The sequence below is a fragment of the Strigops habroptila genome, unplaced genomic scaffold, assembly GCF_004027225.2.
Source record: "Strigops habroptila isolate Jane unplaced genomic scaffold, bStrHab1.2.pri NW_022045639.1_ctg1, whole genome shotgun sequence".
NCBI lineage: Eukaryota > Metazoa > Chordata > Aves > Psittaciformes > Psittacidae > Strigops > Strigops habroptila.
The window spans coordinates 96,105-121,186 of record NW_022651115.1 but is presented as its reverse complement, the minus strand read 5'-3'; the positions used below and the strand labels follow the sequence as shown (position 1 = coordinate 121,186).

The 25,082-nt window shown below is 51.1% G+C and overlaps 1 protein-coding gene across 1 annotated transcript in view; it reads left to right on the top strand.

Moving 5' to 3' along the window:
* TNXB (tenascin XB) overlaps positions 1-25,082 on the top strand; it is a 64,431-nt gene that overhangs the window by 21,338 nt on the left and 18,011 nt on the right. The window contains exons 12-26 of the mRNA XM_030475477.1: positions 739-1,026; positions 2,239-2,526; positions 3,386-3,673; positions 4,925-5,212; positions 6,556-6,843; positions 8,144-8,431; positions 10,662-10,949; positions 12,166-12,453; positions 13,836-14,123; positions 15,372-15,659; positions 16,923-17,210; positions 19,283-19,570; positions 21,151-21,438; positions 22,616-22,903; positions 24,119-24,406. Coding sequence (XP_030331337.1) covers positions 739-1,026; positions 2,239-2,526; positions 3,386-3,673; positions 4,925-5,212; positions 6,556-6,843; positions 8,144-8,431; positions 10,662-10,949; positions 12,166-12,453; positions 13,836-14,123; positions 15,372-15,659; positions 16,923-17,210; positions 19,283-19,570; positions 21,151-21,438; positions 22,616-22,903; positions 24,119-24,406 — 4,320 coding nt within the window. The remainder of the gene's footprint in view (positions 1-738; positions 1,027-2,238; positions 2,527-3,385; positions 3,674-4,924; positions 5,213-6,555; positions 6,844-8,143; positions 8,432-10,661; positions 10,950-12,165; positions 12,454-13,835; positions 14,124-15,371; positions 15,660-16,922; positions 17,211-19,282; positions 19,571-21,150; positions 21,439-22,615; positions 22,904-24,118; positions 24,407-25,082) is intronic.

Sequence of the window (25,082 nt, the reverse complement as noted above, 5' to 3'; positions counted from 1 at the left end):
TGAATCAGTGATTGTATGTAGAGGAGGCAGATGGTGGAGCTTGTGCCTGATCGTGTGTTGAGCGGTTGAAAGGTCTTCAGAGCAGAATGGCTGCCTTTAGCATGGGTGCATGGATGGATCGATGGATGGATCTACTTGGATTTAAAAGCAGAAGGATGAGTAGATGGAGCCAGGGAATACGGGATGCCTGAGCAGCTGTATCCCAATGGGATGCATTGAGGGTTGGATGGATGAATAGATACATCGATGCAAGAGTGGTCAGATGGTGCATGTTTGAGTATGTCACTGATCCAGTATTGAGCGGTTGATAAGACTTCATAGGTGCATGGCTGGAAGTAAAGGCGGAAGGGAAGATGATGGATTGATGGATGGAACTACGGATTGATGGATGGATGGATGGATGGAGTGATGGAGGGATGGATGGATGGATGGATGCATTGATGGACGGATGGATGGATTAATGGAGGGATGGATAGATGGATGGATGCATGCATGCATGGATGGATGAATGCATGCATGCATACATGGATGGATGGTTGGACGGTCAGAAGGTTGGATGGATGGACGAACGGACAAACGGACGGATGGACGGACAGATGTTTGGATGGATGCATAGATGGGTATATTGATGGATGGATGGATGGATGGATGGATGGATCGATGGATGGATGGATCGATCGATCGATGCACATACATTTGTTCATGCCCTGCATTGTTTCCTCTCGATTGTATGCCCAGCTCCCCAAGAGGAGGAAGCAGCACAACAGCCAGTGCTGGGCGAGCTGAACGCCCCTCACGTCACGTCTGACTCCGTGCAGCTGGAGTGGAGCGTCCCCGAGGGCACCTTTGACTCCTTCACGCTGCAGTACCGGGATGCACAAGGCCAGCCCCAGGTGCTGCCCGTGGACGGGGGTTCCCGCACGCTGACGGTGCCGGGGCTGTCCCCGTCCCGCCGCTACAAGTTCAACCTGTACGGGCTGTGGGGTCGCACACGGCTGGGCCCCGTCTCCACCGACACTGTCACAGGTGAGGGGGCTCTGCTGAACCACGTTTTGTGGTGGACACAAGCTTGGGCAGGGCCCGTGCTTGTCCCTTACTCAAGGGAGGAAAGGTGGTGGGTGGTGATGTGGGGATCAATGGAAGGATGGGGGTGTGATAGCTTGGATGGATGGAGGTGTAGTTGAGTATAGATGGATGGATGTATTGATTTATGATGACTGGTTGCATGAAGGATGGTCAGATGCATGGGTTGATGGATGGAAGGATGGATGGAGAATGGGTGACTGGAGAGATGCATGTCTGCATGGACGGATGAATGAATTGCAGGATGTACGGACTGATGGACATAAGAATGGATGAATGAATGGATGGATGGATGGATGGATGAATGCATGCATGCATGCATGATTGGACGGATGGATGCATGGATGCATGAATGGATTAATCATTAGGAGCATGGATCATTGATCGATGACATGCTGTCTAAAGGAATGATGGCAGTGAAAGCCGTTTGGATGCAGAGATGAGTTGATGGAATTGCGATTTGCACGCTTGATCATGTCAATGGTTGGCTGAATGGACAGTGAGGTGGGTAATTGGGAGCGGATGGATGAAATGAATGTTTGTGTTGTTGGAGGATGTAATGGAGGAATGAAGGAAAGAATTTAAGGAAGAGGAAGGGATGGATGGATGGATGGATGGATGGATGGATGGATGGATGGATGTGTGGATGGGTGGTTGGATGGAAGAAGGAATTTATGATTAGAAGGATGAATAAACAGAACTATGGTTTGTTGAGTGACTGGAGAGCTGGATGCTTATGGAATGCATGGAGGGCTGAATGGATGAATGGATACACCATTAGATGATTGGGTTGATAGATGTTTGACCAACCCTGAAAGTCTTCAAAGCCAGGTTTCACTGTGCTGAATCAATGATTGAATGTACAGAAGGAGGATGGTGGAGTTTGTGTCTGATCATGGATTGAGAGGTTGAATGGTCCTGATAGCAGCGTGGCTGCCAGATAGGATGGATGGCTGGCTGCTAGGATGGAAGAATGGACGGACAGACGGACGGACGGATGGATGGATGGATGGATGAATGGATGGATGGATGGAAGGATAGATGGATGGATTGATGGATGGATGGATGGATGGACGGATGGATGGATGGATGGACGGATGGATGCACATACATTTGTTCATGCCCTGCACTGTTTCCTCTCGATTGCATCCCCAGCTCCCCAAGAGAAGGAAGCAGCACCACAGCCAGTGCTGGGCGAGCTGAAGGCCCCTCACGTCACATCTGACTCCGTGCAGCTGGAGTGGAGCGTCCCCGAGGGCACCTTTGACTCCTTCACGCTGCAGTACCGGGATGCACAAGGCCAGCCCCAGGTGCTGCCCGTGGACGGGGGTTCCCACACGCTGACGGTGCCGGGGCTGTCCCCGTCCCGCCGCTACAAGTTCAACCTGTACGGGCTGTGGGGTCGCAAACGGCTGGGCCCCGTCTCCACCGACACTGTCACAGGTGAGGGGGCTCTGGCACCAGCCCTGCTGAACCGCGTTTTGTAGTGGACAGAAGCTTGGGAAGGGCCCGTGCTTGTCCCTTAGTCAAGGGAGGAAAGGTGGTGGGTGGTGATGTGGGGAAGGATGGATCAATGGAAGGATGGGTGTGTGATAGTTTGGAAGGATGGAGGGGTTGTTGAGAATACAGTAATGGATGGACGGACGGATGGATGGATGGATGGATGGATTGAAGGATGGATAGGTGTGTACTGGAATGCATTAATTAACTGAACAATGTACGAACTGACAGATATATGGATGGTTGGTTGGATGGATGGATGGATGGATGGATGGATGGGTGGATGGATGGGTGGATGGGTGGATGGATGGATGGGTGGGTGGATGCGTGGATGGGTGGATGAATGGGTGGACGGATGGATGGATGGATGGATGGATGGATGGATGGATGGATGGACGGAGGGACGGAGGGACGGATTCATGGATGGACGGATGGAAGGATGGATGGATGGTTGGATGGAAGGATGGATGCACATTCATTTGTTCACAGGTGAGGGGGCTCTGGCACCAGTCATGGCCCCTTCAGGCACTGGGTTGGCAGCAGGGTAGGAACTGGGGCAGGGCTCACACCTTGGGGGAAATGGAAACGTCTCTTGGGTGCTGTGAAGAGTGTTGTGACAGGATGGTGTCTGCAAGGTTCAAATGTTGGGAGAGTGGGTGGAATATTGGAAGGATGGATACATGGATGGATGGATGGATGGATACATGGATGCATGTGTGGATGGACGGATGGATGGATGGAAGGACAGATGCACATACATTTGTTCATGCACTGCATTGTTTCCTCTCGATTGCATCCCCAGCTCCCCAAGAGGAGGAAGCAGCACTGCAGCCAGTGCTGGGCGAGCTGAAGGCCCCTCACGTCACGTCTGACTCCGTGCAGCTGGAGTGGAGCGTCCCCGAGGGCACCTTTGACTCCTTCACGCTGCAGTACCGGGATGCACAAGGCCAGCCCCAGGTGCTGCCCGTGGACGGGGGTTCCCGCACGCTGACGGTGCCAGGGCTGTCCCCGTCCCGCCGCTACAAGTTCAACCTGTACGGGCTGTGGGGTCGCACACGGCTGGGCCCCGTCTCCACCGACACTGTCACAGGTGAGGGGGCTCCGGCACCAGCCCTGCTGAACCGCGTTTTGTAGTGGACAGAAGCTTGGGCAGGGCCCGTGCTTGTCCCTTGGCAAGGGTGGAAAGGTGGTGGGTGGTGATGTGGGGATCAATAGAAGGATGGGGGTGTGATAGCTTGGATGGATGGAGGTGTAGTTGAGTATAGATGGATGGATGTATTGATTTATGATGACTGGTTGCATGAAGGATGGTCAGATGCATGGGTTGATGGATGGAAGGATGGATGAATGGAGAATGGGTGACTGGAGAGATGCGTGTCTGCATGGATGGATGAATGAATTGCAGGATGTACGGACTGATGGACATAGGAATGGATGGATAGATGGATGGATGGATGGATGGATGGATGGATGGATGGATGGATGAATGCATGCATGCATGATTGGACGGATGGATGCATGGATGCATGAATGAATTAATCATTAGGTGCATGGATCATTGATCGACGATGTGCTGTCTGAATGAACGATGGCAGTGAGAGCCGTTTGTATGCAGAGGATGAGTTGATGGACTTGCATTTTACATGTTTGGTCGTGTCCATGGTTGGCTGAATGGACAATGAGGCGGGTAATTGGGAGCGGATGGATGAAATGAATGTTTGTGTTGTTGGAGGATGTAATGGAGGAATGAAGGAGAGAATTTAAGGAAGAGGAATGGATGGATGGATGGATGGATGGATGGATGGATGGATGTGTGGATGGGTGGATGGATGGAAGAAAGAATTTATGATTAGAAGGATGAATAAACAGAACTATGGTTTGTTGAGTGACTGGAGAGCTGGATGCTTATGGAATGCATGGAGGGCTGAATGGATGAATGGATACACCATTAGATGATTGGGTTGATAGATGTTTGACCAACCCTGAAAGTCTTCAAAGCCAGGTTTGACTGTGCTGAATCAATGACTGAATGTACAGAAGCAGATGGTGGAGTTTGTGTCTGATCATGGATTGAGAGGTTGAATGGTCCTGATAGCAGCGTGGCTGCCAGATAGGATGGATGGCTGGCTGCTAGGATGGACGGATGGATGGATGGTCAGATGGACAGACGGACGGACGGACGGATGGATGGATGGATGGATGGATGGATGGATGGATGGAAGGATAGATGGATGGATTGATGGAAGGATAGATGGATGGACGGACGGATGGAGGGACGGACGGATGGATGCACATACATTTGTTCATGCCCTGCACTGTTTCCTCTCGATTGCATCCCCAGCTCCCCAAGAGGAGGAAGCAGCACCACAGCCAGTGCTGGGCGAGCTGAACGCCCCTCACGTCACGTCTGACTCCGTGCAGCTGGAGTGGAGCGTCCCCGAGGGCACCTTTGACTCCTTCACGCTGCAGTACCGGGATGCACAAGGCCAGCCCCAGGTGCTGCCCGTGGACGGGGGTTCCCGCACGCTGACGGTGCCGGGGCTGTCCCCGTCCCGCCGCTACAAGTTCAACCTGTACGGGCTGTGGGGTCGCAAACGGCTGGGCCCCGTCTCCACCGACACTGTCACAGGTGAGGGGGCTCCGGCACCAGCTCTGCTGAACCACGTTTTGTGGTGGACACAAGCTTGGGCAGAGCCCGTGCTTGTTCCTTGGCAAGGGTGGAAAGATGGTGGGTGGTGATGTGGGGATCAATGAAAGGATGGGTATGTGATAGTTTAGAAGGACGGAGGGGTTGTTGAGTATACAGTGATGGATGGATGGGTGGGTGGATGGATGATGGATAGTTGGATGGATGGGTGGATGGATGCATGGATGCATGGATTCATGGATGTGTGGATTCATTATTGGATGCATGGAGGGTCAAAGGGGCCACCAGTGCTGTCTGGATGAATGACTGCAGCGGTAGATGGTTGGAATCAGAGATGACTTGAGGAACTTGCTGTTTTGTGTGTTTGTCTGGACCCATGGTTGGCTGGAGGGACAGTGGGGTAGATAAGTGGGAGGTCGATGGATGAAATGAATATCATCTCTAGGCCAGGTTGGACAGAGCCTTGGGCCACATGGTTTAGTGCGAGGTGTCCCTGCCTATGGCAGGGGGTTGGAACTAGATGATTCTAAGGTCCTTTCCAACCCTTACTATTCTATGATTCTATGATTCTATGATTTGTGGTTTTGGAAGATGTAATGGAGGACTGGATTGAAGGAGAGGATCTAAGAAAAAAGGGTGGATGGATGGATGGATGGATGTGTTGATGGATGGATGGATGGATGGATGTAGAAAGGATTTATGAGTAGAAGGATGAATAAACAGAACTTTGGGCTCTTTAATGCCTGGAGAGCTGGATTCTAATGGAATGCAGGAGGGCTGAATGGGTGAATGGATACACCAATAGATGATTGGATTGATGGATGGTTGATCGACCCTGAAAGTCTTCAAGGACAGGTTTGACTTTGCTGAATCAGTGATTGTATGTAGAGGAGGCAGATGGTGGAGCTTGTGCCTGGTCATGTGTTGAGCGGTTGAAAAGTATTCAGAGCAGAATGGCTGCCTTTAGCATGGGTGCATGGATGGATTGTTGGATGGATCTACTTGGATTTAAAAGTAGAAGGATGAGTAGATGGAGCCCGGGAATACAGGATGCCTGAACAGCTGTATCCCAATGGGATGCATTGAGGGTTGGATGGATGAATAGATACATCGATGCAAGAGTGGTGAAATGGTGCATGTTTGAGTATGTCACTGATCCAGTCTTGAGCGGTTGATAGGACTTCATAGGTGCATGGCTGGAAGGAAAGATGGAAGGGAGGATGATGGATTGATGGATGGAACGATGGATTGATGGATGGATGGATGGATGGATGCACATACACTTGTTCATGCCCTTCATTGTTTCCTCTCGATTGCATCCCCAGCTCCCCAAGAGGAGGAAGCAGCACCGCAGCCAGTGCTGGGCGAGCTGAAGGCCCCTCACGTCACGTCTGACTCCGTGCAGCTGGAGTGGAGCGTCCCCGAGGGCACCTTTGACTCCTTCACGCTGCAGTACCGGGATGCACAAGGCCAGCCCCAGGTGCTGCCCGTGGACGGGGGTTCCCGCACGCTGACGGTGCCGGGGCTGTCCCCGTCCCGCCGCTACAAGTTCAACCTGTACGGGCTGTGGGGTCGCAAACGGCTGGGCCCCGTCTCCACCGACACTGTCACAGGTGAGGGGGCTCTGGCACCAGCCCTGCTGAAGCACGTTTTGTCTTGGACACAAGCTTGGGCAGGGCCCGTGCTTGTCCCTTAGTCAAGGGAGGAATGGTGGTGGGTGGTGATGTGGGGATCAATAGAAGGGTGGGGGTGTGATAGCTTGGATGGATGGAGGTGTAGTTGAGTATAGATGGATGGATGTATTGATTTATGATGACTGGTTGCATGAAGGATGGTCAGATGCATGGGTTGATGGATGGAAGGATGGATGAATGGAGAATGGGTGACTGGAGAGATGCGTGTCTGCATGGATGGATGAATGAATGGCAGGATGTACGGACTGATGGACATAGGAATGGATGGATAGATGGATGGATGGATGGATGGATGGATGCATGAATGCATGCATGCATGCATGCATGCATGCATGATTGGACGGATAGATGCATGGATGCATGAATGAATTAATCATTAGGTGCATGGATCATTGATCGACGATGTGCTGTCTGAATGAACGATGGCAGTGATAGCCGTTTGGATGCAGAGATGAGTTGATGGACTTGCATTTTACATGTTTGGTCGTGTCCATGGTTGGCTGAATGGACAATGAGGCGGGTAATTGGGAGGTTGATGGATGAAATGAATGTTTGTGTTGTTGGAGGATGTAATGGAGGAATGAAGGAGAGAATTTAAGGAAGAGGAAGGGATGGATGGATGGATGGATGGATGGATGGATGGATGGATGGATGGATGTGTGGATGGGTGGATGGATGGAAGAAAGAATTTATGATTAGAAGGATGAATAAACAGAACTATGGTTTGTTGAGTGACTGGAGAGCTGGATGCTTATGGAATGCATGGAGGGCTGAATGGATGAATGGATACACCATTAGATGATTGGGTTGATAGATGTTTGACCAACCCTGAAAGTCTTCAAAGCCAGGTTTGACTGTGCTGAATCAATGACTGAATGTACAGAAGCAGATGGTGGAGTTTGTGTCTGATCATGGATTGAGAGGTTGAATGGTCCTGATAGCAGCGTGGCTGCCAGATAGGATGGATGGCTGGCTGCTAGGATGAATGGATAGATGGATGGACAGACGGACGGACGGATGGATGGATGGATGGATGGATAGATGGATGGATGGATGGATGGATGGATGGATGGATGGATGGATGGATGGATGGATGGAAGGATAGATGGATGGATTGATGGATGGACGGATGGATGGACGGATGGATGGATGGATGGACGGATGGATGCACATACATTTGTTCATACCCTGCATTGTTTCCTCTCGATTGCATCCCCAGCTCCCCAAGAGGAGGAAGCAGCACCACAGCCAGTGCTGGGCGAGCTGAACGCCCCTCACGTCACGTCTGACTCCGTGCAGCTGGAGTGGAGCGTCCCCGAGGGCACCTTTGACTCCTTCACGCTGCAGTACCGGGATGCACAAGGCCAGCCCCAGGTGCTGCCCGTGGACGGGGGTTCCCGCACGCTGACGGTGCCGGGGCTGTCCCCGTCCCGCCGCTACAAGTTCAACCTGTACGGGCTGTGGGGTCGCACACGGCTGGGCCCCGTCTCCACCGACACTGTCACAGGTGAGGGGGCTCTGGCACCAGCCCTGCTGAACCGCGTTTTGTAGTGGACAGAAGCTTGGGCATGGCCCGTGCTTGTTCCTTGGCAAGGGTGGAAAGGTGTTGGGTGGTGATGTGGAGATCAATGGAAGGATGGGTGTGTGATAGCTTGGAAGGATGGAGGGCTTGTTGAGTATACAGTGATGGATGGATGGATGGATGGATGGATGGATGGATGGATGGATGGATTTTTAATGGATAGATAGATGGTTGTATGGATGGGTGGATGGATGCATGGATGCAGGGATTCATGGATGTGTTAATTCATTATTGGGTGCATGGGGGGTTGAAGGCGTCAGCAGTGCTGTCTGGATGAATGACTGCAGCGGTAGATGATTGGAATCAGAGATGACTTGATGAACTTGCTGTTTTGTGTGTTTGTCTGGACCCATGGTTGGCTGGAGGGACAGTGGGGTAGATAAGTGGGAGGTCGATGGATGAAATGAATATCATCTCTAGGCCAGGTTGGACAGAGCCTTGGGCCACATGGTTTAGTGCGAGGTGTCCCTGCCTATGGCAGGGGGTTGGAAATAGATGATTCTAAGGTCCTTTCCAACCCTTACTATTCTATGATTCTATGATTCTATGATTTGTGTTTTTGGAAGATGTAATGGAGGAATGGATTGAAGGAGAGGATCTAAGAAAAAGGGGTGGATGGATGGATGGATGGATGTGTTGATGGATGGATGGATGGATGGATGTAGAAAGGATTTATGAGTAGAAGGATGAATAAACAGAACTTTGGGCTCTTTAATGCCTGGAGAGCTGGATTGTAATGGAATGCAGGAGGGCTGAATGGATGAATGGATACACCAATAGATGATTGGATTGATGGATGGTTGATCGACCCTGAAAGTCTTCAAGGACAGGTTTGACTTTGCTGAATCAGTGATTGTATGTAGAGAAAGCAGATGGTGGAGCTTGTGCCTGATTGTGTGTTGAGCGGTTGAAAGGTCTTCAGAGCAGAATGGCTGCCTTTAGCATGGGTGCATGGATGGATCGATGGATGGATCAACTTGGATTTAAAAGCAGAAGGATGAGTAGATGGAGCCAGGGAATACGGGATGCCTGAACAGCTGTATCCCAATGGGATGCATTGAGGGTTGGATGGATGAATAGATACATCGATGCAAGAGTGGTCAGATGGTGCATGTTTGAGTATGTCACTGATCCAGTAATGAGCGGTTGATAAGACTTCATAGGTGCATGACTGGAAGGAAAGACGGAAGGGAAGATGATGGATTGATGGATGGAACGATGGATTGACGGATGGATGGATGGATGGATGGATGGATGGATGGATGGATGTAGAAAGGATTTATGAGTAGAAGGATGAATAAACAGAACTATGGTTTCTTGAATGCCTGGAGAGCTGGATTCTAATGGAATGCAGGAGGGCTGAATGGGTGAATGGATACACCAATAGATGATTGGGTTGATAGATGGTTGATCGACCCTGAAAGTCTTCAAGGGCAGGTTTGACTTTGCTGAATCAGTGATTGTATGTAGAGGAGGCAGATGGTGGAGCTTGTGCCAGGTCATGTGTTGAGCAGTTGAAAGGTCTTCAAAGCAGAATGGCTGCCTTTAGCATGGGTGCATGGATGGATCGATGGATGGATCAACTTGGATTTAAAAGTAGAAGGATGAGTAGATGGATCCAGGGAATACGGGATGCCTGAACAGCTGTATCCCAATGGGATGCATTGAGGGTTGGGTGGATGAATAGATACATCGATGCAAGAGTGGTCAGATGGTGCATGTTTGAGTATGTCACTGATCCAGTAATGAGCGGTTGATAAGACTTCATAGGTGCATGACTGGAAGGAAAGACGGAAGGGAAGATGATGGATTGACAGATGGAACGATGGATTGACGGATGGATGGATGGATAGATGGATGGATTAATGGAGGGATGGACAGATGAATGGATGCATGGATGGATGGATAGATGGATGGATGCATGCATGCATGGATGGATGACTGCATGCATGCATGCATGGATGGATGGTTGGACTGTCAGAAGGCTGGATAGATGGACGAACGGACAAACAGATGGATGGACGGACGTTTGGATGGATGGATAGATGGGTATATTGATGGATGGATGGATGGATGGATGGATGGATGGATGGATGGATAGATGCACATACATTTGTTCATGCCCTGCATTGTTTCCTCTCGATTACATCCCCAGCTCCCCAAGAGGAGGAAGCAGCACCGCAGCCAGTGCTGGGCGAGCTGAAGGCCCCTCACGTCACGTCTGACTCCGTGCAGCTGGAGTGGAGCGTCCCCGAGGGCACCTTTGACTCCTTCACGCTGCAGTACCGGGATGCACAAGGCCAGCCCCAGGTGCTGCCCGTGGACGGGGGTTCCCGCACGCTGACGGTGCCGGGGCTGTCCCCGTCCCGCCGCTACAAGTTCAACCTGTACGGGCTGTGGGGTCGCAAACGGCTGGGGCCCGTCTCCACCGACACTGTCACAGGTGAGGGGGCTCTGCTGAAGCACGTTTTGTCTTGGACACAAGCTTGGGCAGGGCCCGTGCTTGTCCCTTACTCAAGGGAGGAAAGGTGGTGGGTGGTGATGTGGGGATCAATGGAAGGATGGGGGTGTGATAGCTTGGATGGATGGAGGTGTAGTTGAGTATAGATGGATGGATGTATTGATTTATGATGACTGGTTGCATGAAGGATGGTCAGATGCATGGGTTGATGGATGGAAGGATGGATGGAGAATGGGTGACTGGAGAGATGCATGTCTGCATAGATGGATGAATGAATTGCAGGATGTACGGACTGATGGACATAAGAATGGATGAATGAATGGATGGATGGATGGATGGATGAATGCATGCATGCATGCATGATTGGACGGATGGATGCATGGATGCATGAATGGATTAATCATTAGGAGCATGGATCATTGATCGATGACATGCTGTCTAAAGGAATGATGGCAGTGAAAGCCGTTTGGATGCAGAGATGAGTTGATGGAATTGCGATTTGCACGCTTGATCATGTCAATGGTTGGCTGAATGGACAGTGAGGTGGGTAATTGGGAGCGGATGGATGAAATGAATGTTTGTGTTGTTGGAGGATGTAATGGAGGAATGAAGGAAAGAATTTAAGGAAGAGGAAGGGATGGATGGATGGATGGATGGATGGATGGATGGATGGATGGATGGATGGATGTGTGGATGGGTGGATGGATGGAAGAAGGAATTTATGATTAGAAGGATGAATAAACAGAACTATGGTTTGTTGAGTGACTGGAGAGCTGGATGCTTATGGAATGCATGGAGGGCTGAATGGATGAATGGATACACCATTAGATGATTGGGTTGATAGATGTTTGACCAACCCTGAAAGTCTTCAAAGCCAGGTTTCACTGTGCTGAATCAATGATTGAATGTACAGAAGGAGGATGGTGGAGTTTGTGTCTGATCATGGATTGAGAGGTTGAATGGTCCTGATAGCAGCGTGGCTGCCAGATAGGATGTATGGCTGGCTGCTAGGATGGAAGAATGGACGGACAGACGGACGGACGGATGGATGGATGGTTGGATGAATGGATGGATGGATGGAAGGATAGATGGATGGATTGATGGATGGATGGATGGACGGATGGATGGATGGACGGACGGATGGATGCACATACATTTGTTCATGCCCTGCACTGTTTCCTCTCGATTGCATCCCCAGCTCCCCAAGAGAAGGAAGCAGCACCACAGCCAGTGCTGGGCGAGCTGAACGCCCCTCACGTCACGTCTGACTCCGTGCAGCTGGAGTGGAGCGTCCCCGAGGGCACCTTTGACTCCTTCACGCTGCAGTACCGGGATGCACAAGGCCAGCCCCAGGTGCTGCCCGTGGACGGGGGTTCCCGCACGCTGACGGTGCCGGGGCTGTCCCCGTCCCGCCGCTACAAGTTCAACCTGTACGGGCTGTGGGGTCGCAAACGGCTGGGCCCCGTCTCCACCGACACTGTCACAGGTGAGGGGGCTCCGGCACCAGCCCTGCTGAACCGCGTTTTGTAGTGGACAGAAGCTTGGGCATGGCCCGTGCTTGTTCCTTGGCAAGGGTGGAATGGTGGTGGGTGGTGATGTGGGGATCAATGGAAGGATGGGGGTGTGATAGCTTGGAAGGATGGAGGGCTTGTTGAGTATACAGTGATGGATGGATGGATGGATGGATGGATGGATGGATTTTTAATGGATAGATGGATGGTTGGATGGATGGGCGGATGGATGGATGATGGATAGTTGGATGGATGGGTGGATGGATGCATGGATGCATGGATTCATGGATGTGTTAATTCATTATTGGGTGCATGGAGGGTTGAAGGCGTCAGCAGTGCTGTCTGGATGAATGACTGCAGCGGTAGATGGTTGGAATCCGAGATGACTTGAGGAACTTGCTGTTTTGTGTGTTTGTCTGGACCCATGGTTGGCTGGAGGGACAGTGGGGTAGATAAGTGGGAGGTCGATGGATGAAATGAATATCATCTCTAGGCCAGGTTGGACAGAGCCTTGGGCCACATGGTTTAGTGCGAGGTGTCCCTGCCCATGGCAGGGGGTTGGAACTAGATGATTCTAAGGTCCTTTCCAACCCTTACTATTCTATGATTCTATGATTCTATGATTTGTGTTTTTGGAAGATGTAATGGAGGACTGGATTGAAGGAGAGGATCTAAGAAAAAAGGGTGGATGGATGGATGGATGGATGTGTTGATGGATGGATGGATGGATGGATGTAGAAAGGATTTATGAGTAGAAGGATGAATAAACAGAACTTTGGGCTCTTTAATGCCTGGAGAGCTGGATTGTAATGGAATGCAGGAGGGCTGAATGGGTGAATGGATACACCAATAGATAATTGGATTGATGGATGGTTGATCGACCCTGAAAGTCTTCAAGGACAGGTTTGACTTTGCTGAATCAGTGATTGTATGTAGAGGAGGCAGGTGGTGGAGCTTGTGCCTGGTCATGTGTTGAGCAGTTGAAAAGTATTCAGAGCAGAATGGCTGCCTTTAGCATGAGAGCATGGATGGATTGTTGGATGGATCTACTTGGATTTAAAAGTAGAAGGATGAGTAGATGGAGCCCGGGAATACAGGATGCCTGAACAGCTGTATCCCAATGGGATGCATTGAGGGTTGGATGGATGAATAGATACATCGATGCAAGAGTGGTGAAATGGTGCATGTTTGAGTATGTCACTGATCCAGTATTGAGCGGTTGATAGGACTTCATAGGTGCATGGCTGGAAGGAAAGATGGAAGGGAGGGTGATGGATTGATGGATGGATGGATGGATGGATGGATGCACATACACTTGTTCATGCCCTGCATTGTTTCCTCTCGATTGCATCCCCAGCTCCCCAAGAGGAGGAAGCAGCACCGCAGCCAGTGCTAGGCGAGCTGAACGCCCCTCACGTCACGTCTGACTCCGTGCAGCTGGAGTGGAGCGTCCCCGAGGGCACCTTTGACTCCTTCACGCTGCAGTACCGGGATGCACAAGGCCAGCCCCAGGTGCTGCCCGTGGACGGGGGTTCCCGCACGCTGACGGTGCCGGGGCTGTCCCCGTCCCGCCGCTACAAGTTCAACCTGTACGGGCTGTGGGGTCGCAAACGGCTGGGCCCCATCTCCACCGACACTGTCACAGGTGAGGGGGCTCTGGCACCAGCCCTGCTGAACCGCGTTTTGTAGTGGACAGAAGCTTGGGCAGGGCCCGTGCTTGTTCCTTGGCAAGGGAGGAAAGGTGGTGGGTGGTGATGTGGGGATCAACGGAAGGATGGGGGTGTGATAGCTTGGAAGGATGGAGGGGTTGTTGAGTATAGGTGGATGGATGGATGGATGGATGGATGGATGGATGGATGGATGGATGGATGGATGGTTGGATGGATGGATGTGTGGATGGATGGATGGATGGATGGATGGATGGATGGATGGATGGATGGATGGATGGATGGATGTAGAAAGGATTTATGAGTAGAAGGATGAATAAACAGAACTATGGTTTCTTGAATGCCTGGAGAGCTGGATTCTAATGGAATGCAGGAGGGCTGAATGGATGAATGGATACACCAATAGATGATTGGATTGATAGATGGTTGATCGACCCTGAAAGTCTTCAAGGACAGGTTTGACTTTGCTGAATCAGTGATTGTATGTAGAGGAGGCAGATGGTGGAGCTTGTGCCTGGTCATGTGTTGAGCGGTTGAAAAGTATTCAGAGCAGAATGGCTGCCTTTAGCATGAGTGCATGGATGGATTGTTGGATGGATCTACTTGGATTTAAAAGTAGAAGGATGAGTAGATGGAGCCCGGGAATACAGGATGCCTGAACAGCTGTATCCCAATGGGATGCATTGAGGGTTGGATGGATGAATAGATACATCGATGCAAGAGTGGTGAAATGGTGCATGTTTGAGTATGTCACTGATCCAGTATTGAGCGGTTGATAGGACTTCATAGGTGCATGGCTGGAAGGAAAGATGGAAGGGAGGGTGATGGATTGATGGATTGATGGATGGAACGATGGATTGACGGATGGATGGATGGATGGAGTGATGGAGGGATGGATGGATGGACGGATGGATGGATTAATGGAGGGATGGACAGATGAATGGATGCATGGATGGATGGATAGATGGATGGATGCATGCATGCATGGATGGATGACTGCATGCATGCATGCATGGATGGATGGTTGGACGGTCAGAAGGCTGGATAGATGGACGAACGGACAAACGGATGGATGGACGGACGTTTGGATGGATGGATAGATGGGTATATTGATGGATGGATGGATGGATGGATGGATGGATGGATGGATGGATGGATGGATGGATGGATCGATGCACATACATTTGTTCATGCCCTGCATTGTTTCCTCTCGATTACATCCCCAGCTCCCCAAGAGGAGGAAGCAGCACCACAGCCAGTGCTGGGCGAGCTGAACGCCCCTCACGTCACGTCTGACTCCGTGCAGCTGGAGTGGAGCGTCCCCGAGGGCACCTTTGACTCCTTCACGCTGCAGTACCGGGATGCACAAGGCCAGCCCCAGGTGCTGCCCGTGGACGGGGGTTCCCGCACGCTGACGGTGCCGGGGCTGTCCCCGTCCCACCGCTACAAGTTCAACCTGTACGGGCTGTGGGGTCGCAAACGGCTGGGCCCCGTCTCCACCGACACTGTCACAGGTGAGGGGGCTCTGCTGAACCACTTTTTGTGGTGGATACAAGCTTGGGCAGGGCCCGTGCTTGTCCCTTAGTCAAGGGAGGAATGGTGGTGGGTGGTGATGTGGGGATCAATAGAAGGATGGGGGTGTGATAGCTTGGATGGATGGAGGTGTAGTTGAGTATAGATGGATGGATGTATTGATTTATGATGACTGGTTGCATGAAGGATGGTCAGATGCATGGGTTGATGGATGGAAGGATGGATGAATGGAGAATGGGTGACTGGAGAGATGCGTGTCTGCATGGATGGATGAATGAATTGCAGGATGTACGGACTGATGGACATAGGAATGGATGGATGGATGGATGGATGGATGGATGGATGGATGGATGGATGGATGGATGGATGGATGGATGCATGCATGGTTGGATGGATGATTGGACGGATGGATGCATGGATGCATGGATGGATTAATCTTTAGGTGTACGGAGCATTGATCAACTATGTGCTGTTTGAATGAACGATGGCAGTGATAGCCGTTTGGATGCAGAGATGAGTTGATGGACTTGCATTTTACATGTTTGGTCATGTCCATGGTTGGCTGAATGGACAGTGAGGCGGGTAATTGGGAGCGGATGGATGAAATGAATGTTTGTGTTGTTGGAGGATGTAATGGAGGAATGAAGGAGAGAATTTAAGGAAGAGGAATGGATGGATGGATGGATGGATGGATGGATGGATGGATGGATGGATGTGTGGATGGGTGGACGGATGGAAGAAAGAATTTATGATTAGAAGGATGAATAAACAGAACTATGGTTTGTTGAGTGACTGGAGAGCTGGATGCTTATGGAATGCATGGAGGGCTGAATGGATGAATGGATACACCATTAGATGATTGGGTTGATGGATGTTTGACCAACCCTGAAAGTCTTCAAAGCCAGGTTTGACTATGCTGAATCAATGACTGAATGTACAGAAGCAGATGGTGGAGTTTGTGCCTGATCATGGATTGACAGGTTGAATGGTCCTGATAGCAGCGTGGCTGCCAGATAGGATGGATGGCTGGCTGCTAGGATGGATGGATGGATGGATGGACAGACGGACGGATGGACGGACGGACGGATGGATGGATGGATGGATGGATGAATGGATGGATGGAAGGATAGATGGATGGATTGATGGATGGACGGATGGATGGACGGATGGATGGATGGATGGACGGATGGATGCACATACATTTGTTCATGCCCTGCACTGTTTCCTCGCGATTGCATCCCCAGCTCCCCAAGAGGAGGAAGCAGCACCACAGCCAGTGCTGGGCGAGCTGAAGGCCCCTCACGTCACGTCTGACTCCGTGCAGCTGGAGTGGAGCGTCCCCGAGGGCACCTTTGACTCCTTCACGCTGCAGTACCGGGATGCACAAGGCCAGCCCCAGGTGCTGCCCGTGGACGGGGGTTCCCACACGCTGACGGTGCCGGGGCTGTCCCCGTCCCGCCGCTACAAGTTCAACCTGTACGGGCTGTGGGGTCGCACACGGCTGGGCCCCGTCTCCACCGACACTGTCACAGGTGAGGGGGCTCTGGCACCAGCCCTGCTGAACCGCGTTTTGTAGTGGACAGGAGCTTGGGTATGGCCCGTGCTTGTCCCTTGATCAAGTGTGGAAAGGTGTTGGGTGGTGATGTGGGCATCAATGGAAGTATGGGGGTGTGATAGCTTGCAAGGATGGAGGGCTTCTTGAGTATACGTTGATGGATGGATAGATGGATGGATGGATGGATGGATGGATGGATGGATTTTTAATGGATAGATTGATGGTTGGATGGATGGGTGGATGGATGGATGGATGATGGATAGTTGGATGGATGGGTGGATGGATGCATGGATGCATGGATTCATGGATGTGTGGATTCATTATTGGATGCATGGAGGGTCAAAGGGGCCACCAGTGCTGTCTGGATGAATGACTGCAGCGATAGATGGTTGGAATCAGAGATGACTTGAGGAACTTGCTTTTTTGTGTGTTTGTCTGGACCCATGATTGGCTGGAGGGACAGTGGGGTAGATAAGTGGGAGGTCGATGGATGAAATGAATATCATCTCTAGGCCAGGTTGGACAGAGCCTTGGGCCACATGGTTTAGTGCGAGGTGTCCCTGCCCATGGCAGGGGGTTGGAACTAGATGATTCTAAGGTCCTTTCCAACCCTTACTATTCTATGATTCTATGATTCTATGATTTGTGTTTTTGGAAGATGTAATGGAGGACTGGATTGAAGGAGAGGATCTAAGAAAAAAGGGTGGATGGATGGATGGATGGATATGTTGATGGATGGATGGACGTGTGGATGGATGGATGTAGAAAGGATTTATGAGTAGAAGGATGAATAAACAGAACTATGGTTTCTTGAATGCCTGGAGAGCTGGATTGTAATGGAATGCAGGAGGGCTGAATGGATGAATGGATACACCAATAGATGATTGGATTGATGGATGGTTGATCGACCCTGAAAGTCTTCAAGGACAGGTTTGACTTTGCTGAATCAGTGATTGTATGTAGAGAAAGCAGATGGTGGAGCTTGTGCCTGATCGTGTGTTGAGCCGTTGAAAGGTCTTCAGAGCAGAATGGCTGCCTTTAGCATGGGTGCATGGATGGATCGATGGATGGATCAACTTGGATTTAAAAGCAGAAGGATGAGTAGATGGAGCCAGGGAATACGGGATGCCTGAACAGCTGTATCCCAATGGGATGCATTGAGGGTTGGATGGATGAATAGATACATCGATGCAAGAGTGGTGAAATGGTGCATGTTTGAGTATGTCACTGATCCAGTAATGAGCGGTTGATAAGACTTCATAGGTGCATGACTGGAAGGAAAGACGGAAGGGAAGATGATGGATTGATGGATGGAACGATGGATTGACGGATGGATGGATGGATGGATGGATGGAGTGATGGAGGGATGGATGGATGGATGGATGCATGGATGGACGGATGGATGGATTAATGGAGGGATGGACAGATGAATGGATGCATGGATGGATGGATAGATGGATGGATGCATGCATGCATGGATGGATGACTGCATGCATGCATGCATGGATGGATGGTTAGACGGTCAGAAACTGGATAGATGGACGAACGGACAAACGGATGGATGGATGGACGGACGTTTGGATGGATGGATAGATGGGTATATTGATGGATGGATGGATGGACGGATGGATGCATGGAGGCATGAATGAATTAATCATTAGGTGCATGGATCATTGATCGACGATGTGCTGTCTGAATGAACGATGGCAGTGAGAGCCGTTTGGATGCAGAGATGAGTTGATGGACTTGCATTTTACATGTTTGGTCATGTCCATGGTTGGCTGAATGGACAGTGAGGCGGGTAATTTGGAGCGGATGGATGAAATGAATGTTTGTGTTGTTGGAGGATGTAATGGAGGAATGAAGGAGAGAATTTAAGGAAGAGGAATGAATGGATGGATGGATGGATGGATGGATGGATGGATGGATGGACGGACGGACGGACGGATTGATGGATGGATGGATGGATGGACGGATGGATGGATGGACGGATGGATGCACATACATTTGTTCATGCCCTGCACTGTTTCCTCTCGATTGCATCCCCAGCTCCCCAAGAGGAGGAAGCAGCACCACAGCCAGTGCTGGGCGAGTTGAACGCCCCTCACGTCACGTCTGACTCCGTGCAGCTGGAGTGGAGCGTCCCCGAGGGCACCTTTGACTCCTTCACGCTGCAGTACCGGGATGCACAAGGCCAGCCCCAGGTGCTGCCCGTGGACGGGGGTTCCCGCACGCTGACGGTGCCGGGGCTGTCCCCGTCCCGCCGCTACAAGTTCAACCTGTACGGGCTGTGGGGTCGCAAACGGCTGGGCCCCGTCTCCACCGACACTGTCACAGGTGAGGGGGCTCTGGCACCAGCCCTGCTGAACCGCGTTTTGTAGAGGACAGAAGCTTGGGCATGGCCCGTGCTTGTTCCTTGGCAAGGGAGGAAAGGTGGAGGGTGGTGATGTGGGGAGCAATGGAAGGATGGGTGTGTGATAGTTTGGAAGGATGGAGGGCTTGTTGAGTATACAGTGATGGATGGATGGATGGATGGATGAATGGATAGATGGATGGATTAATTTTTAATGGATAGATGGATGGTTGGATGGATGGGTGGATGGATGGATGGATGATGGATAGTTGGATGGATGGGTGGATGGATGCATGGATGCATGGGTTCATGATGTGTTAATTCATTATTGGGTGCATGGAGGGCCGAAGGGGTCACCAGTGCTGTCTGGATGAATGACTGCAGCGATAGTTGGTTGGAATCAGAGATGACTTGAGGAACTTGTTGTTTTGTGTGTTTGTCTGGACCCATGGTTGGCTGGAGGGACAGTGGGGTAGATAAGTGGGAGGTTGATGGTTGAAATGAATATCGTCTCTAGGCCAGGTTGGACAGAGCCTTGGGCCACATGGTTTAGTGCGAGGTGTCCCTGCCCATGGCAGGGGGTTGGAACTAGATGATTCTAAGGTCCTTTTCAGCCCTTATTATTCTATGATTCTATGATTCTATGATTTGTGTTTTTGGAAGATGTAATGGAGGACTGGATTGAAGGAGAGGATCTAAGAAAAAAGGGTGGATGGATGGATGGATGGATTCATGGATGGATGGATGGATGGACGTGTGGATGGGTGGATGGATGTAGAAAGGATTTATGAGTAGAAGGATGAATAAACAGAACTATGGTTTTTTGAATGCCTGGAGAGCTGGATTGTAATGGAATGCAGGAGGGCTGAATGGATGAATGGATACACCAATAGATAATTGGATTGATGGATGGTTGATCGACCCTGAAAGTCTTCAAGGACAGGTTTGACTTTGCTGAATCAGTGATTGTATGTAGAGGAGGCAGATGGTGGAGCTTGTGCCTGATCGTGTGTTGAGCGGTTGAAAAGTATTCAGAGCAGAATGGCTGCCTTTAGCATGGGTGCACGGATGGATCGATGGATGGATCAACTTGGATTTAAAAGCAGAAGGATGAGTAGATGGAGCCAGGGAATACGGGATGCCTGAACAGCTGTATCCCAATGGATGCACTGAGGGTTGGATGGATGAATAGATACATCGATGCAAGAGTGGTGAAATGGTGCATGTTTGAGTATGTCACTGATCCAGTCTTGAGCGGTTGATAGGACTTTATAGGTGCATGGCTGGAAGGAAAGATGGAAGGGAGGGTGATGGATTGATGGATGGATTGATGGATGGATGGATAGATGGATGGATGGATGAATGCATGCATGCATGCATGCATGGATGGATGGACGGTAAGAAGGTTGGATGGATGGACGAATGGACAAACGGATGGATTGACGGACGGACGTTTGGATGGATGGATAGGTGGGTAGATTGACGGATGGATGGTTGGATGGATGGATGGATGCACATACACTTGTTCATGCCCTGCATTCTTTCCTCTCAATTGCATCTCCAGCTCCCCAAGAGGAGGAAGCAGCACCACAGCCAGTGCTGGGCGAGCTGAACGCCCCTCACGTCACGTCTGACTCCGTGCAGCTGGAGTGGAGCGTCCCCGAGGGCACCTTTGACTCCTTCACGCTGCAGTACCGGGATGCACAAGGCCAGCCCCAGGTGCTGCCCGTGGACGGGGGTTCCCGCACGCTGACGGTGCCGGGGCTGTCCCCGTCCCACCGCTACAAGTTCAACCTGTACGGGCTGTGGGGTCGCACACGGCTGGGCCCCGTCTCCACCGACACTGTCACAGGTGAGGGGGCTCCGGCACCAGCCCTGCTGAACCAAGTTTTGTAGAGGACAGAAGCTTGGGCATGGCCCGTGCTTCTCCCTTGATCAAGGGAGGAAATGTTGTGGGTGGTGATGTGGGGAAGGATGGATCAATGGAAGGATGGGGGTGTGATAGCTTGGAAGGATGGAGGGGTAGTTGAGTATAGATGGATGGATGTATTGATTTATGATGGCTGGTTGCATGAAGGATGGTCAGATGCATGGGTTGATGGATGGATGGAGAATGGGTGATTGGACAGATGGATGTCTGCATGGATGGATGAATGAATAGAAGGATGTATGGACTGATGGACACAGGGATGGATGAATGGATGGACGGATGGATGGATGGATGGATGGATGGATGGATGGATGGATGGATGGATGAATGCATGCATGCATGGATGGATGGATGATTGGACGGATGGATGCATGGATGGATGGATGGATGAATGCATGCATGCATGGATGGATGGATGATTGGACGGATGGATGCATGGATGGATGGATGGATGGTTGGATGGATGGATGGATGGATGGATGGATGGATGGATGGATGGATGGATGAATGCATGCATGCATGGATGGATGGATGATTGGACGGATGGATGCATGTATGCATGGATGGATTAATCTTTAAGTGTACGGAGCATTGATCGACTATGTGCTGTCTGAATCAACGATGGCAGTGAAAGCCGTTTGAATGCAGAGATGAGTTGATGGACTTGCATTTTACATGTTTGGTCATGTCCATGGTTGGCTGAATGGACAGTGAGGTGGGTAATTGGGAGCGGATGGATGAAATGAATGTTTGTGTTGTTGGAGAATGTAATGGAGGAATGAAGGAGAGAATTTAAGGAAGAGGAATGGATGGATGGATGGATGCATGGATGGATGGATGGATGGATGGATGGATGGATGGATCGATGGATCGATGGAAGGATAGATGTATGGATGGATGGATGGATGGATGGATGAATGCATGCATGCATGCATGCATGGATGGATGGACGGTCAGACTGTTGGGTGGATGGACGAACGGACAAACGGACGGATGGACGGATGGAGGTTTGGATGGATGGATAGATGGATGGATGGATGGATGGATGCACATACACTTGTTCATGCCCTGCACTGTTTCCTCTCGATTGCATCCCCAGCTCCCCAAGAGGAGGAAGCAGCACCGCAGCCAGTGCTGGGCGAGCTGAAGGCCCCTCACGTCACGTCTGACTCCGTGCAGCTGGAGTGGAGCGTCCCCGAGGGCACCTTTGACTCCTTCACGCTGCAGTACCGGGATGCACAAGGCCAGCCCCAGGTGCTGCCCGTGGACGGGGGTTCCCGCACGCTGACGGTGCCGGGGCTGTCCCCGTCCCGCCGCTACAAGTTCAACCTGTACGGGCTGTGGGGTCGCAAACAGCTGGGCCCCGTCTCCACCGACACTGTCACAGGTGAGGGGGCTCCGGCACCAGCCCTGCTGAACCATGTTTCGTAGTGGACAGAAGCTTGGGCATGGCCCGTGCTTGTTCCTTGGCAAGCGAGGAAAGGTGGTGGGTGGTGATGTGGGAAAGGATGGATCAATGGAAGGATGGGGGTGTGATAGCTTGGAAGGATGGAGGGGTAGCTGAGCATAGATGGATGGATGTATTGATTTATGATGGCTGGTCGCATGAAGGATGGTCAGATGCATGGGTTGATGGATGGATGGAGAATGGGTGATTGGACAGATAGATGTCTGCATGGATGGATGAATGAATAGAAGGATGTATGGACTGATGGACACAGGGATGGATGAATGGATGGATGGACGGATGGTTGGATGGATGGATGGATGGATGGATGGATGGGTGGATGGATTAATCTTTAAGTGTATGGAGCATTGATCGACTACGTGCTGTCTCAATGAACGATGGCAGTGAATGCCGTTTGGATGCAGAGATGAGTTGATGGACTTGCATTTTACATGTTTGGTCGTGTCCATGGTTGGCTGAATGGACAGTGAGGTGGGTAATTGGGAGGTTGATGGATGAAATGAATGTTTGTGTTTTTGGAGGATGTAATGGAGGAATGAAGGAGAGAATTTAAGGAAGAGGAATGGATGGATGGATGGATGGATGCATGGACAGATGGTTGATGGGTGGGTGCATGGATGGATTGATGGAAGAAATGATTCATGAGTAGAAGGATGAATAAACAGAACTATGGTTTGTTGAGTGACTGGAGAGCGGGATGCTTATGGAATGCATGGAGGGCTGAATGGATGAATGGATACACCATTAGATGATTGGGTTGATGGATGTTTGACCAACCCTGAAAGTCTTCAAAGCCAGGTTTGACTGTGCTGAATCAATGACTGAATATACAGAAGGCAGATGGTGGAGTTTGTGTCTGATCATGAAATGAGTGGTTGAATGGTCCTGATAGCAGCATGGCTGCCAGATAGGATGGATGCCTGGCTGCTAGGATAGATGGATGGATGGATGGATGGATGCATGCATGCATGGATGGATGGACGGTCAGACGGTTGGGTGGATGGACGAACGGACAAACGGACAGATGGACGGATGGAGGTTTGGGTGGATGGATAGATGGATGGATGGATGGATGCATGCATGCACATACACTTGTTCATGCCCTGCACTGTTTCCTCTCGATTGCATCCCCAGCTCCCCAAGAGGAGGAAGCAGCACCACAGCCAGTGCTGGGCGAGCTGAAGGCCCCTCACGTCACGTCTGACTCCGTGCAGCTGGAGTGGAGCGTCCCCGAGGGCACCTTTGACTCCTTCACGCTGCAGTACCGGGATGCACAAGGCCAGCCCCAGGTGCTGCCCGTGGACGGGGGTTCCCGCACGCTGACGGTGCCGGGGCTGTCCCCGTCCCGCCGCTACAAGTTCAACCTGTACGGGCTGTGGGGTCGCACACGGCTGGGCCCCGTCTCCACCGACACTGTCACAGGTGAGTGGGCTCCGGCACCAGCCCTACTGAACCACCTTTTGTGGTGGGGAGAAGCCTGGGGAGGGCCCGTGCTTGTCCCTTAGTAACGGAGGAAAGGTGGTGGGTGGTGATGTGGGGATCAATGGAAGGATGGGTGTGTGATAGCTTGGAAGGATGGAGGGGTAGTTGAGCATAGATGGATGGATGGATGGATGGATGGCTGGCTGGCTGGCTGGATGGATGGATGATGGATAGTTGGTGGATCCATGCATGGATGCATGGATGCATGGATTCATGGATGTGTGGATTCATTAATTGGGTGCATGGAGGGTCGAAGGGGTCTCCAGTGCTGTCTGGATGAATGACTGCCGCAATAGATGGTTGGAATCCGAGATGACTTGAGGAACTTGCTGTTTTGTGTGTTTGTCTGGACCCATGGTTGGCTGGAGGGACAGTGGGGTAGATAAGTGGGAGGTTGATGGATGAAATGAATATCGTCTCTAGGCCAGGTTGGACAGAGCCTTGGGCCACATGGTTTAGTGCGAGGTGTCCCTGCCCATGGCAGGGGGTTGGAACTAGATGATTCTAAGGTCCTTTCCGACCCTTACTATTCTATGATTCTATGATTCTATGATTTGTGTTTTTGGAAGATGTAATGGAGGACTGGATTGAAGGAGAGAATCTAAGAAAAAAGGGT